The sequence below is a fragment of the Echiichthys vipera genome (genome assembly GCF_963691815.1).
Source record: "Echiichthys vipera genome assembly, chromosome: 17".
NCBI classification, from domain to species: Eukaryota; Metazoa; Chordata; class Actinopteri; order Perciformes; family Trachinidae; genus Echiichthys; species Echiichthys vipera.
The window spans coordinates 3,691,775-3,708,166 of record NC_139842.1 but is presented as its reverse complement, the minus strand read 5'-3'; the positions used below and the strand labels follow the sequence as shown (position 1 = coordinate 3,708,166).

Genomic DNA, 16,392 nt, shown 5'->3' with positions numbered 1-16,392 from the left:
GAAAGGGGGACCCCCTTTCCTCTTGATGTACAGGAAGTAAATATTTGAAAATTTGCGGGACCAAACCAAACCGAAAAACCGGGATATACTCGAGCGGAAGGAGAGGGAAGAAGGAGGAGGAGGATGCGGTAGGAACCTTATGGTTGCGTTTGGGTGAGGACCAAAACAGGAGAAAAACTGGTGGATGGAGGATTTTTGGGACGGGGGGGAAGAGAGGAAGAGGTGATGTCTCTCCTCTCTGTTCGGTTTTACTTTACACCCCTAAGAAAGAGAAGAGAAACGAGGCGTGCAGAGGGTGGCAGCACCTCAGCAGGCCTCCGGCTGCAGATGTGGATTAATTAGGTCTCAGTGGCAGCCTAAAAAAAATGGACGTGGGAAAGAAACCAAAGTGAGGTTCGTTCTCCACGGGCCTGCACAAAGAGAAAGCCCTGTTCCTTGCAAAGGTTAGCACAGAGCTGAATCAACATGAGCTCAAATGGAGCACAGAGATGGTTAGAGGAGGGGGGCGGCGTTAGAGTAATGGCAGACTTACAGTACAACAGTTCAATATGTCTGTTACAGTGAGTTACAGTTACTTCAGTCGAGAGGCTATGACATTTAGAGCTGGAGCTAAACCCAAAGACACCCTTAAGATTATTAATATAGATTTATTCTGACGGGGTTTGTTAGTGGAGAGGGGGGAGAGCGAGGAGGCGAAGGGCAGCAGGGGGGTCTATCATATTAAAGAGTAAACAAATGGACGCATTCACGACCTATCGTGGGGCTTAAAAGAGCAATAGTCTCACACAGTGGAATGAGGAAATCGAGGCTCAACAAATGCATTCATTAATTAGCAGCCTTAGAAACACACACTCGAGCACAGAGAGAGAGAGGGGGGGGGGTGAACAGATAGAAACCGATGAGAACCTAAAAAACAAATACGCGCAGATTTGATCCTTTTTTCCTAAAATTTTGATCCCCAGTTTCCATATGTAGCCCTAAAGCTCTGGGAGGGTTTCCGCCGAAAATGGGGGTCTGCGGTGAGAGGAGGCTCGGTCGTCGACGATCCGGAGAGAGCGGGGAGCATCCGGCGAGGCAAGCCGACCATCACTCGACATAGAGCGGGCAGGAGGAGGACGAGGGGTCGGTGTGGGCGCCGCCGCAGCCGAGGATGCTGCTGCTGATACTGATGCTGATGCTGATGCTGCTGCTGCTTCTTGTTCCTCGGATGGAGGAGGATGCTGCTTCTCCTTCTCCTTCTCCTTGAATATCCAAATGCACCGCGGCAGTATCACACCCAGGACGGTCCCGTCTGTGCAGCCCTTGCGCCATGTAATAGGAAGGGAAAAATAAATTCTGATGAATGTTGCAATCCCCCTCCTCCTGTCTTGTTTTCACCCTCCTCCTCCTCTTCTTCTTCTTCTTCTTCCTCTTCTTCTTCTTCTTCTTCTTTCTCGCCTCTCGGATGCAGGTTTGCAGGAAGAGAGAGAGAGAGAGAGAGGAGGGAGAGAGAGAGATATTACACAATCAGGAGGAGAGCGAGTTGATGCACAGACAGAGCTGCTGGTGTTGTCACGATGTGCGTCCAACACATCCAGGTTACAGCCCCGCGTTTGTGTCGGCTGATGAGTAATGTCATTTTTTTTTATTCTGCAGTTTTCCCTTCTTTAAAAAAAGGCCCGTGCACAGTGTGTGTGTGTGTGTGTGTGTGTGTGATGCAGCAATGGAGGCTCGTTGCTGGAAAGATATTAAAGGTTTTTTAATTCTGTGTCTGTGAGTGGAGGGGGTGCTCTGTGTGTGTGTGTGTGTGTGTGTGTGTGTGTGTGTGTGAGTGTGAGTGTGAGTGTGTGTGTGTGTGTGTGTGTGTGGACTGTGTCGCCCTCTGCTGTTCAGATTTCTTTATCACAACTAATAAAATATCAATAATTCAATAATTCTGTTTTCTATAAAAAGAGAAAACTTTTCATCGTGATGTCTCGTGCATCTTTAATTTATTCATAACTCTGACATCTTTCCCTTTTGTCCATTTATTAATAATAATAATAATAATAATAAACATCAAGTCAAGAGATCTTTATCTAAACACAGTAGTACAATTAATATTAATAATACTAAATATAATATTCGAATAATAAACACTATAATACAAATAAATATAGTAATAATAATAACAATAAACTTTATTTATGCAGCACTTGGAGTTTGATTTGTCACTCATAATAATAATAATAACAATAATAATACTAAATATAATAATAATAAATAAAGTAATAATAATAATAACACATTTTATTCATACAGCACTTGGAGTTTGGTTTGTCTATTTAATAATAACAACAACAATAATCTAGTTTGGTCTGTTCATTTAATAATAATAATAATACACTTTATATATGTAGCACTTGGAGATGGTTTGTTTATTTAATATTTCTATTATTATTATTAATAATAATAATAATAATAGGAATAGCCTAACAATAATAATACACTTTATTGATGCAGCACTTGGAGGTGGTTTGTAATATTTGCTACTACTATTAATGATCATGTTAATAATACCAATAATAATAATAACACACTTTATTCATGCAGGTTTGTCACTTTAATAATAATAATAACAATAATAATACTAAATATAATAAATATAATAATAATAAATAAAGTAATAATAATAATAACACACTTTATTCATGCAGGTTTGTCACTTTAATAATAATAATAACAATAATAATACTAAATATAATAAATATAATAATAATAAATAAAGTAATAATAATAATAACACACTTTATTCATGCAGAACACAGTTTGGTTTGTCACTTTAATAATAATAATAATAATAATTATAATAATAATGATACACTTTATTGATGCAGCACTTGGAGTTTGGTTTGTCTATTTAATAATAACAACAACAATAATCTAGTTTGGTCTGTTCATTTAATAATAATAATAATACACTTTATATATGTAGCACTTGGAGATGGTTTGTTTATTTAATATTTCTATTATTATTATTATTATTAATAATAATAATAATAATAGGAATAGCCTAACAATAATAATACACTTTATTGATGCAGCACTTGGAGGTGGTTTGTAATATTTGCTACTACTATTAATGATCATGTTAATAATACCAATAATAATAATAACACACTTTATTCATGCAGAACACAGTTTGGTTTGTCACTTTAATAATAATAATAATAATAATACTAAATATAATAAATATAATAATAATAAATAAAGTAATAATAATAACACACTTTATTCATGCAGAACACAGTTTGGTTTGTCACTTTAATAATAATAATAACAATAATAATACTAAATATAATAAATATAATAATAATAAATAAAGTAATAATAATAATAACACACTTTATTCATGCAGGTTTGTCACTCATAATAATAATAATAACAATAATAATACTAAATATAATAAATATAATAATAATAAATAAAGTAATAATAATAATAACACACTTTATTCATGCAGGTTTGTCACTTTAATAATAATAATAATAACAATAATACTAAATATAATAAATATAATAATAATAAATAAAGTAATAATAACACACTTTATTCATGCAGAACACAGTTTGGTTTGTCACTTTAATAATAATAATAATAATAATTATAATAATAATGATACACTTTATTGATGCAGCACTTGGAGTTTGGTTTGTCTATTTAATAATAACAACAACAATAATCTAGTTTGGTCTGTTCATTTAATAATAATAATAATACACTTTATATATGTAGCACTTGGAGATGGTTTGTTTATTTAATATTTCTATTATTATTATTATTATTATTAATAATAATAATAATAATAGGAATAGCCTAACAATAATAATACACTTTATTGATGCAGCACTTGGAGGTGGTTTGTAATATTTGCTACTACTATTAATGATCATGTTAATAATACCAATAATAATAATAACACACTTTATTCATGCAGAACACAGTTTGGTTTGTCACTTTAATAATAATAATAACAATAATAATACTAAATATAATAAATATAATAATAATAAATAAAGTAATAATAATAATAACACACTTTATTCATGCAGAACACAGTTTGGTTTGTCACTTTAATAATAATAATAATAATAATTATAATAATAATGATACACTTTATTGATGCAGCACTTGGAGCTCGGTTCGACCATTTAATATAAATAATAAAAAGGTCTCAGCTCTGCTCTTTGTCACGTGTAAAGAGTTTCTGTGACCGAACAACAACAGAAAAGAGGGATGACTTCAAAAACAGTGAGATCCAAAAACACACCTGCAACTATCGTTAACATTATAATAATAATTATAATAATAATAATAATAATTATGTTTGAAATGGAGATTTTCGAGATTGTAACTTCAAAGTAAAAGTACCAACATGTGAAAACACTGCATTTAAAATCCCACCTGTGCAGAAGAACAGCAGCAGCAGCAGCAGCAGCATGTTCCCAAAGTGTCAAAAGTAAAAGAATCATTGTTTTTAACTCTGTATTTGTTATTTAAATGAAACACGGGAAGTCCAGAGGGGACATTTGTGCTAAAAACACTGGTTAACTCTGCACAAATGCATTTTATGAGCTTATCATTTATGTTTTTATATAATCTATAAAATAAGTGTGAGCACACCGTCTGTTTACTGTGAACGTTTGCACATCATGCACAGAACTGTACAGCTTTTATTCTAAAGCAGTTATCATGCACATATTTGTCATTTTTCTTATTTTAGATGTGTTTATTCCGTATTTCTGACTGCTGAGAACGTGTTCTGATGATGGAGAAGTAGTGGAATAGAAATATAAAACAAGATAAAAACAGAAGTGACATCTAAAGTGAGTAAATGTTTTCTTCTTCTTCTGTTCGATCGCTTTAAACTGAACTCTCCCGAATGACTCAAAACTTTTCACGAGTGTAATTTCCCCTTTCATTGACTTTTATGGGAAGCTCCTTATAAAAGACACCTCACAGCTCCGAAACCCGACTCTTATCGTCTTTTTCTGCAGAAATAATGAATCTTAGACTAGTCTTTGGGTCCAGACCTGCAGCTGTGGAGGACCAGGACCAGGCTGGGACTGGACCAGGACCAGGACCAGGCTGGGACTGGTCCAACTAACTGGTGTGGAGATCCAGGTATTTAACCTCTCACAAGGCCGATGATGTCACTGGAACCCTTTGTGCTCCAAGTGCCAACAACCGTCGTTAGAGTGGCAGTCGATGGTGGGCAGTTGGTTTGGACTTCATCAGTGCTCTATTAGTCATATGTTTTGTCCCTTTGTGGTCGTTTTGCGTGTCTTTAAAGTCGTTTTCTCTCTTTGTGGTCGGAGGAAAACATAGACGCACAGAGCATTTGTTGGATTAAATGCTTTTTACTCACGCATAATATATAAATGTTTATGTTTTTAAGCTGGCAGCAGACGAGGTCTTTGTGCCCCTCGTTATCTTTGAGTGGGACCACGAAAAGATGACTCAGTATTTTTGGTGCCAGGCTGAAAGAGCTCCTGAAAAACATACAGGTGTTTCTTGTTGTTCAGCGTCACTGATATAAACGTGATGGACGAAGTGACGGAGACGTCAGTGTCAGTGTGTCGCTCCAACAGCAACACAAACTGCTGTTCTGCAGATGCTGCTCTGCTGCCTCGCGTGTGAGGACACTGCCCCGTCAGCAGTGTTTCCACTCTGAGCCCTGAGAGCAGCTGAGTGAGCGTTCTGACAGGGCCCCTCACACACACACACACACACACACACACACACACACACACACACACACACACACACACACACACACACACTCTGCCCTTCATCCTGCTCCTGCACCGTGCACGCTGCTCATGGCTGGATTTACCTACTCAGGGGCCCCGGGCAGTTGGGCCCCCGCCTTTAAACTCATGGATGTTAACATGTTGCTAACTCATTAAGTCCAGTGCTGCTTGTGTGTGTGTGTGTGTGTGTGTGTGTGAGTAAACACCACTGTATTAGGAACATGCATCATGTGAGGACAGTATAGACGCAGAAGAAGTTGCGGATAAGACCTGAAGTGTGAAATTACTGCGGATCACTTCCCAACCTACGTCCCTGCCAGAGATTCGCGGTGTTCTACTGCAGCGCCTCGCGTTAAAATGTGGAAAACGCACAAATACGTGGAATCACATGGACGTATTCTGAGTCAACAGGCCCCTGGGCACAGACGTGTAAGAGGCCCCCCACTCTGTCTACGTAGGAACAAGACACCCAAATTTTAAGAGTTGACTTTTAGTCGAGGAATGAGTCCTTACCCCAAGTGAAGGAGTTCAAGTACCTCGGGATCATGTTCACGAGTGAGGGGACGATGGAGCGTGAGTTTGGCCGGAGAATCGGAGCAGCGGGGGCGGTGTTGCAGTCGCTCTACCGCACCGTTGTGACGAAAAGAGAGCTGAGGAAGACAAAGCTCTCGATCTACCGGTCAATCTTCGTTCCTACCCTCACCTATGGTCATGAAAGTTGGGTCATGACCGAAAGAACGAGGTCGCGGGTACAAGCGGCCGAAATGGGTTTTCTCAGGAGGGGGTCTGGAGTCTCCCTTAGAGAGAGGGGGAGAAGTTCAGCATCCGTGAGGAACTCGGAGTAGAGCCGCTGCTCCTTAGCGTTGAAAGGAGCCAGTTGAGGTGGTTCGGGCATCTAGTAAGGATGCCCCCTGGGCGCCTCCCTAGGGAGGTGTTCCAGGCACGTCCAGCTGGGAGGAGGCCTCGGGGAAGACCCAGGACCAGGTGGAGAGATTAGATCTCCACACTGGCCTGGGAACGCCTCGGGATCCCCCAGTTAGAGCTGGTTAATGTGGCCCGGGAAAGGGAAGTTTGGGGTCCCCTGCTAAAGCTGCTGCCCCCGCGACCCGACCCCGGATAAGCGGATGAAGATGAGATGAGATGAGATGAGACTTTTAGTCGTTTTGTAGTCATTTTACCTCCATTTTTAGTTGTTTTGTATCTGTTTTTAGACATTTTGCATCTTTTTGTGGTGGTTTTGCATCTATTTAAGTCATTTTTCCTTTTTTGTGTTGGTTTTTCATCTCATCTCATCTCATCTTCAGCCTCTTATCTTGGGTCGGGTCTCGGGGGCAGCAGCTCAGGCAGGGGACCCCAAACTTCCCTTTCCCGGGCCACATTAACCAGCTCTAACTGGGGGATCCTGAGGCGTTCCCAGGCCAGTGTGGAGATCTAATCTCTCCACCTGGTCCTGGGTCTTCCCCGAGGCCTCCTCCCAGCTGGACGTGCCTGGAACACCTCCCTAGGGAGGCGCCCAGGGTTCATCCTTACCAGATGATCCTGAACCACCTCAACTGGCTCCTTTCAACGCAAAGGAGCATCTATTTTAAAACATTTTGCATTTATTTATAGTCATTTTGCATGTTTTTGTGGTGGTTTTGCAGCTTTTTTCAGTCATTTTGCATGTTTTTGTGGTGGTTTTGCAGCTTTTTTCAGTCATTTTGCATATCGTTTTTTTCTTCTTTTTATTAAGTTTAGTGTCTCTTTGAAGTCGTTTTTCTTCTTTTTTGTTAGTTTTGTGTCTCTTTGAAGTCGTTTTTCTTCTTTTTTGTTAGTTTAGTGTCTCTTTGAAGTCGTTTTTCTTCTTTTTTCTTAGTTTAGTGTCTCTTTGAAGTCGTTTTTCATCTTTTTTGTTAGTTTTGTGTCTCTTTGAAGTCGTTTTTTGTCTCTTTTTGGTCCTATTTTGTCTCTTTTAAAGTCGTTTTTTTCTTTTTCTTTTAGTTTTGTGTCTCTTTGAAGTCGGTTTTTTTAAGTTTTTTGTCTCTTTGAAGCCGTTTTTTCTTCTTTTTGTTAGTTCAGTCTCTCTTTAAAGTCGTTTGTTCCTTTCTTCTTGGTGAGGGAACTTTAAGAAACGTGTTGTTTTTCCCAGCAGCACGTGAAGGCAGCGTGAGGAACAGGTTGTGGAGGTGACACGTTGGGTCCCGGCTGTGACGGAGCAGACTGGGTGTGGTGCTTCAACCTGCTGATGTGGAGGAAGGAAAACGAAACCAAGGTGTTTCCGACACTTAGTGGAGAGGTGTCCGACCATGGTGTGTTTTTGTTAAGGTGAGTGCCCCGATGAGGAGCTGAAGAGCCCACGAGGAGAGGACAAACATGTCTGCTGCCAGGTAAAGAGTTCATAATAAGGACCTTTATTATTAATAATGCACTCATCAAACATGTGGAACGGTCTGTGATGTAACTGATTAATGAGAGCTTCGTTATTTCATGTGTCATGAATAAACCTCTGCAGTAAATCATGAAATAATCACAAACACATGTAAATTATTAGTGATTTATTATGAATAACACATGTCGTCTGTGAAAGTTCCTCACATGTAAGTTTGAGCTTGTTTTGATGTTTTTTTGCATTTTATTGAACAATTTAAATGTAAAAAAACGTTTATAACAACAAACAGCACATTGGTGACGTAATAAATACATAAATAAATAAATAAAAGATAGAGAAAACATGTAAAAATGAAATAAATAATACGAATTAAAATAACAAACTAAATAAATAAAAGATAAGAGTTTTGTGTCGCTTTGTCGCGGCATTGTGTCTTTGCTGTTGTTTTGCGTCTCTGTATCTCCTTGTAGTTGTTTGTCTCTTTAAAGTCGTTTTGTGTCTCTTTGTCGTCATTTTGTGTCTCTTTGTAGTCGTTTTGTGTCTCTTTGTAGTTGTTTTGTGTCTCTTTGTAGTTGTTTTGTGTCTCTTTGTCGTAATTTTGTGTCTCTTTGTAGTTGTTTTGTGTCTCTTTGTAGTTGTTTTGTGTCTCTTTGTAGTTGTTTTGTGTCTCTTTGTCGTAATTCTGTGTCTCTTTGTAGTTGTTTTGTGTCTCTGTATCTCCTTGTAGTTGTTTGTCTCTTTAAAGTCGTTTTGTGTCTCTTTGTGGTCGTTTTGTGTCTCTTTGTCGTCATTTTGTGTCTCTTTGTAGTTGTTTTGTGTCTCTTTGTAGTTGTTTTGTGTCTCTTTGTAGTTGTTTTGTGTCTCTTTGTAGTCGTTTTGTGTCTCTTTGTGGTCATTTTGTGTCTGTTTGTGGTCATTTTGTGTCACTTTGTAGTCGTTTTGTGTCTCTTTGTTGTCATTCTGTGCCTCATTGCTGTATTTTTGATTCTTAGTAGTTGTTTTGTATCTCTGTTGTAGCTTTGTGTCTCTCTGTGTTCATTTTGCATCACTACTTAAACCGCTTTAGGAATGTTATTGTGCTTTAACTCAATGTTACTGTAGCCTGTATATGCTGAGAGGCTGTAATATGAAATTAAAAGAGTTACTCTATATTTAGAGATGTTAAGGATTAATCAGGACGTCCGTACTTTTAACTGAGCTCTGTGACTTTCTACTAAAGAATATGAACGACTGCTTTAAACAGCGGAGGTGTTTCTTTGGATCCATTTAGTGATTCCTCAGAAACCTGCAGTGGAATCACATCAGGTTTCAGTTTGAATTCGTTTGGAAATCTCAATCTTGATGTTTTGTGTTGCAGAGAGGAACTCCAGGAGGCTTTGTGCTGCTACACCGCAGACACCCTCATCTACATCGACACGGTGAAAGAGTTCTGTGAGAGGAACCCAAAATGGACGCTCAGGAGGGAGACAGAGCTGAACATGATGGTGGACATTAAAGTCAGGGCTGACAACATCGACCTAAGCATCGACCATGTGACCCAGTCAGAGAACAGAGGTACGGCTATGTGGCGATACGTGAAGAGCAAATTCACCCAGGTGACTGCAGACAGCAGGCGTGCAGAGCTGGAGAAGGAGCTGGCTGCTGTGCTGAAGGACACTCTGAAAGGCCTGGAGAAGCTCCACTGCTTCCTGGATGCAGTGGAGAATCTGGCGGTGACCTCACTTCATGTGTTCACGGAGGAGAACCAGGTGTTACGTCTGCCTAAAGGGATCAGCCCTGAACACGTTCAGGTTGTCATCACTGCTGCACGGAAGATCTGCCCTCTCCTCCTGGACTTTAAAAGAGATGCAAGTGTTTTCTTCCTTCCCAAACTTCAGAACGTGGAAGTGCTGTCATATCAGCTGGACAGATACGTTCAGATCACCCAGAAGGTCTGCGAGAAGTTGGAGAAAAGGTAATCGGGCATTCCTTCAAAATAATATGCACATTTTGCCAAATAAAGATCTATTTCACTGACTAACTGTGTCTTTCACAGCTCCTTCTGCGACTTCTGTCTGAAGATGAACGATGACACTCTGGTCGACCTCGATGTGGATTTGTCTGAAGATGACGTCCAGAAGATGCTCGATCACATCGATCAGCTCGAGGAAATCAGGTATGTGGTTTGTAATAAGTCCACATACGTAATCTGAGTGTATGTGTAGAGGAGAAAGGAAGCCAATGGAGGCTGATGTAAAGTCTGCAGTTAAGTGTCTTCATAAATATCAGGAAAACACAATGAACGAGAAGGTGAACAAGAATAAAAAGAGCGGGAAGAAGACTCGTAAAACACTTTCCCCATAGACCGCCATTGGATGTCTTTTTGTCACCAATCCTGTTTCATGGACAGGTTTTCGAGGCGTAGTCGTGGTGGGGAGGGCTTGCAGTTTGGCGGGCTGAGGATCTCGTCTCTGCGTTTTGCAGATGACGTTGTCCTGATGGCGTCGTCCGTCAGTGACCTTCAGCGCTCACTGGATCGGTTCACAGCCGAGTGTGAAACGGCTGGGATGAGGATCAGCACCTCTAAATCAGAGGCCGTGGCTCTCAGCAGGAAACCACTGGATTCCTTACTCCAGGTAGGGAATGAGTGCTGACCCCAAGTGAAGGAGGTCAAGTACCTCGGGATCATGTTCACGAGTGAGGGGACGATGGAGCGTGAGTTTGGCCGGAGAATCGGAGCAGCGGGGGCGGAGCTGCAGTCGCTCTACCGCACCGTTGTGACGAAAAGAGAGCTGAGGAAGGCAAAGCTCTGGATCTACCGCTCAGTCCTGGTTCCTACCCTCACCTGTGGTCATGAAAGCTGGGTCAGGACCCAAAGAACCAGGTCGCGGGTACAAGTGGCCGAAATGGGTTTTTATCAGGAGGGGGGCTGGAGTCTCCCTTAGAGAGAGGGGGAGAAGTTCAGCATCCGTGAGGAACTCGGAGTAGAGCCGCTGCTCCTTTGCATTGAAAGGAGCCAGTTGAGGTGGTTCAGGATCATCTGGTAAGGATGAACCCTGGACGCCTCCCTAGGGAGGTGTTCCAGGCACGTCCAGCTGGGAGGAGGCCTCGGGGAAGACCCAGGACCAGGTGGAGAGATTAGATCTCCACACTGGCCTGGGAACGCCTCAGGATCCCCCAGTTAGAGCTGGTTAATGTGGCCTGGGAAAGGGAAGTTTGGGGTCCCCTGCTGGAGCTGCTGCCCCTGCGACCCGACCCCGGATAAGCGGTTGAAGATGAGATGAGACGGAGGTCCCCCAGATGTCGGGAAAAGTCGTTGCCTGGCGTTGAGAAACAACTCCTTCAATTGATCGAAACTGGAAGTCCAAAAATGCCATGTCACATAACGCAGTGGGGGTGGTTCAGCTATAAATTCTGATGCCATTGAAGTTACCTGGACCATTTTTAAAGTCTGTGTCCCAATGTACTTTAATTTTATTCTTTCTCTTTGACAGGATGAACCGGAACTTCCGGACGGTTTTCCTGTTTCAGGAGGAACCATGTTCTGGCTTCATCGATGAGTTCAGTGAGCGACAGCCCAGGATGCTGAAGTGTCTTGAAGACCTGGAGGAGAGTGCTGTGCAGCTGGACCGGATGAACACGGGGGCAAAGATCTCCAGTGTAGCAGGAAGCTCAGTGGGGGCAGTCGGAGGGGTGCTTTCCATCGTTGGTTTGGCATTAATTCCCGTAACAGCTGGAGTGTCTCTCGCTCTGACGATGACCGGGTTAGGGCTGGGAATAACCAGCGGAGTCAACAGTGTCGTCACCACCGCCACAGAGATCGGAGTGAACCACACACATCAAAAGAAAGCCGGTGAAGTCTTCCAGAGCTTGATGGAGGACATGCAGTGTCTCCAGGATTGTCTGCAGGAGGTGGTCGAAAGGGTAACGAGCCAGATGGATGTAGTTTTGGGAGTTAGCAAGGTGCTCTGTAAAGGTGGTGCTATTGGAAATGGCATTGGTTCGCTTATTGATGCCGCCTCGGCCGTTAAGGTGTTAAAAAGTGAGGATTTGGTTGTAAGTGCTGGCAAAGTGGCAGCGCAGGAAGGAAAAGCTTTACGTAATGTGTCCAGGGTGGCGGCAGATATCCCAGATATTGGACAGGCAGCAGTCAAAGGGCCTCTAGCGTTCTCCAAGGCAGCCAGGGCCGGTCTCATCGGGCTCAACGCTCTCTTCCTCGGCATGGATATCGTCTTCATCTGTAAAGACAGCTACAGTCTGGCTAAAGGCACCAAGACTGAAGTGTCACAGTTCATCAGAGCCAGAGCTGCACTGTGGCGCTCCGAGATGGACTCGTGGCAGAAGATCCATGACTTCCTGTGCGAAGGTCTGCTGACATCAGAGAAAGAAAAGGCGATCCTGGAGACGCCATTTTATCCAGAGAGAGAGATGAAGGAAAAAAGAGAAACGGAAACAGAAATTCCTTTTGATGAAGTGGATGAAATCCCCACAATAGAAGAGGGAACAAAATGCGTCATACAGTAGTGCTCCGTGAACAGAGAAGTTTACTGCATGTGTTGCAACAATCACCATGTGCCTTTGTGCCAACTCCGACACCTTAATCATATATGATACGCATTTAAACTCTGATTATAGATCACTGTTCAGCTTCATTTAAATGCATTTCTGAGGAATTCTCAATTATCTGTAATTCTCATGAGATAAACCAATGGATTGAATTTATGAACCTAATTTAGCTAAACCTGTTTGGAAACATAGTGTATCATAGTTAGAGCTGGGTATCGCTAAAAAAAGGCTCCTCGATGATGGTTTCTTTTCCTGATACAAGTTGCATTACAAATACGACGCACACTGTAGTGAACCTATTTGCCAACCTTCCTGAGACTGCCGTTTTTCATTGCCCTCTCCCTGTTACATCCTATATATTTCTCAATTTATGACACATTTTCACACCTTTTTTCCATTGCGGTACAGGAGTGATGCGTGTCAATCTGCTGATACTGCGGTTCGGTAGCCTTTGCTAACGCGACCGAATCTCAAGAAGATTTGGTCTGGGAACTACCCATTCATTTTCTTGTATTTGAGGCGTAGTCTACGAAAGCCCAGAGACGTTTACTGAGCGTTACGTATGTCTATCAAATTCGTCTGTACATAGGAACCTGGAAACTTCTAGCTGTGAGGCGACAGTGCTAACCACCACACCACCGTGTCGCCTATTTGATAATAAATGTAACAGAAAAGTAAAATGACTGTTACGTACTGTAACATTTCTGCAAAGTATATGTTGTATAACCTGTATGATCAGCATTATTTGAATGTAAAATTCAATCTGCACTTGCTCTTGCACAACAATTTAATAAAAAAATAAAAAGTTGACACATTGTGTTCATTGTGGAGGCATCAAAACAGCCCTGAGCTCATTCTGGAAGGCTGTGGTTATCCTACTGCAGGGTTTCTGTAAGTCTAAAGAAATATCACAAGATGTGTTCCATAAATGAGGAATTACACATAATTTGTTGTGTTTTATCATAAATATTTAAAATATATGATAAATTCAAACGTGTTCTTTGTTGGAAATGACCTCTCGTCCACCTACAGTACCTTCACAGCCCTGCAGAAGGCTGAGTCGACCGAATGATCCACCATTATTGTCTTTGCAGAAGTGAAACAGTGGTTTGCCTCCGGTCTGCAGGTAAAGACGACAGAGGTGAGAGCTGGATAAAGGCGCCACCTGCTGGCAGCAAAACAGTGGTTTTGGTGCTACGGAGTAATTTAGAAATTAAAGGATGAACAGGAATCTTTATATTAAAAGCTAATATATTAAAACAAATGAAATAGAAATACACCAACGGGGCGTTTGGAGGTGTACAAAATGAAAGTATTGCTTTTCGATAAAAAGTTAGTCTAAATTAATATATATTTTTTTATTTATATATTTTTTTAAAGAATTGACGGGTTTAACAAGGACTTCCTGTAACGTTCTGTTTACATCATAGACTGGATAATTATTATCATTATACTGACTATGGTTTACATTCTGTACCAGCCAATCCGTGATGTAACGTCCTTTCAAAATAAGACAAGTTAATGACAAATAATTATTTTTTTCCTGCATATTAATATTCATAAAAACTATAAAAAGCACTAAAATTGCATAAAAAGTGGTGTGTCTTATTTGACCACTGTATTAATATAATATGAGACTGGTTTGGAGTCACACGGTCACATTAGGTGGAAGCTATTGACAAAAGTTTTTTTCCCTGCATATTAATATTCATAAAAACTATAAAAAGCACAAAAATAGCATAAAACGTTATGTGTCTTATTTGATCACTGTAGTAATAAAATGTTTGGAGTCACTGGGTCACATGATACGGAAGCTATTGGCAAAAAATGATTTTTTTTTTCCTGCATATTATTATTCATAAAAACTATAAAAAGCACTAAAATAACATAAAACGTTATGTGTCTTATTTAATCACTGTAGTCATACACTGTGAGGCTGGTTTGGAGTAACTGGGTCACATGATGTGGAAGCATTTTGTCATTTTATTTTCATTTATTTATGGTTAAAGTAATTTAAGGACGGTCTCTAAATCAGTTTTCAGCGACTTATCGCGAGACCTTGTGGCCGTTCTCCTGCTGCCGACACCGGTTAAACTTCAGTGAAGTCTCGGCTGCAACCGGAGAGAATATCTGTTGAATATTCAATATAAACTATTATAAGACTATTATGCATTTAAACCAGTCCATTAAATTTTGTCAAACCACTTGTGCAACATAACGAATAATGTATCACAAGGCTTATTTTTTAATTATGTATATATATATATTTTTTTTTCTTTTTTTACAAAACTTAAATCTAATATGCTTCCTTATCTTTTAACCTGGATATTTCAAACCACTTGTGCAACATAAAGACTAATATTCCTAATGTATATAATATAATATATATTTTTTGATTTGTTGTTAAAGAGGAGCTTTGTGTGACGTCATTTGGAAGGACTGGTCAACTTGATTGGGGAGGTTCGACGTGATGACGTGTTACGGTGACGTATGACGTAATTTCCGGTTCTTGTGTGTTGGTCGCTGGTTGTTTCGCTGTTTGCTGCTCTCGCTAAATTCAGCTGTTTTTGCTGTAAAATTCACCACAGCGGCGAACTACCGTTTAACATTTAAACATTTAAACATTTAAACATCCACTAGTTTCACTCAAGCACCCAAAGCTCCTTCTTTTCAGCCGCTTTCTCGCTTTATAGTGTTAAACGTTACACGCTGTTAGCCACTTTAGCTTAGCAGTTAGCAGCTAGCTCACGGCTGGTGATGGCTCTCTCTCCTGCTCTCTCTTGCCCGGCGTGTCGTCTTATGTTTAGCTACTCTTCTGCCTCCTTTAGTGATAATGGTAAATGTAATAAGTGTAGTGTATTTGTAGCACTGGAGGCGAGGTTCAGTTAGAGGCACAGCTCCGCACCATGGAAGCTCAGTCTTGTACTACGGTAGCTAGCCGGCCACCTATAACTTCAGCCGGTGTTGTGCCGTATTCAGCACCCCTGCCGTGAAATGCACCCCCTCGCATTAAAGGTGATGTTCTGGATCAGAAGGCTGTTGTTTCCACCTATAGGAGGAGTTTATATATATATATATATATATATATATATATATACACACACATATACCTGTGTGTGTGTATATATATATATATATATATATATATATATACACACACATATACCTGTGTGTGTGTGTGTGTATATATATATTATCATTGTCATAATCTGTCATCTTAGCTGTGCTTGTTTCTACTATTCTACTGTATTAACTGCCAAACGTATGAATCATATTCACATTACTACAATAATATAGTTACTGTTACGCTTTGGTTGCTTGCATCCCTGGAAGTGTCTGTCTCTGTCCATGTGTCTGTCTTTGTCTCTCTCTGTCTATCTTTCTGTCTTTTCTCTCTTTTTCTTCCTATCGTTATCAAAGAGCTTATAAAACTTATTATAAGCTCTTGGTAATTGTGTGTTGTTGCTTGGTTGGAATGAAAACCTGCATCAAACACCTAGGGATTAAAAAAAGCAAACTAAAATATAAACACTGTAATATTTGAAGCTCACTGTTGGTGGCAGTGTGCACAGATGCCAGTGTTTGAGGTGGTGGTTTGCACATGAAGAAGCCAACGACATGCATGAGTCAAAGTCCAGAGTTCATGTGAGCAGAGAGGCTTTTCTGCTCTGTGACATCTCTTTGTTTCTCTCTTGTGTCTGAGGCGAC

The 16,392-nt window shown here is 40.5% G+C and overlaps 1 protein-coding gene across 1 annotated transcript; it reads left to right on the top strand.

Annotated features, from left to right (window-relative positions):
- Positions 1–8,002: 8,002 nt before the first annotated feature.
- On the top strand, positions 8,003–13,405 carry apol (apolipoprotein L). The gene is made up of 4 exons (XM_083931491.1): positions 8,003–8,137; positions 9,497–10,093; positions 10,175–10,294; positions 11,613–13,405. The coding sequence occupies exons 1-4, from the start codon at positions 8,124–8,126 to the stop codon at positions 12,640–12,642; spliced, it is 1,761 nt and encodes a 586-aa protein (XP_083787617.1). The 5' UTR covers positions 8,003–8,123; the 3' UTR covers positions 12,643–13,405.
- The last annotated feature ends 2,987 nt before the right edge of the window (positions 13,406–16,392 follow it).

What these genes read in the sequence shown, in the direction of transcription:
- apol (XM_083931491.1), top strand. An exon ending in TGCGAGAAGTTGGAGAAAAG is followed by an intron (nt 10,094 to 10,174) that starts GTAATCGGGCAT and finishes TGTCTTTCACAG; the next exon opens with CTCCTTCTGCGACTTCTGTC. An exon ending in GATCAGCTCGAGGAAATCAG is followed by an intron (nt 10,295 to 11,612) that starts GTATGTGGTTTG and finishes TCTCTTTGACAG; the next exon opens with GATGAACCGGAACTTCCGGA.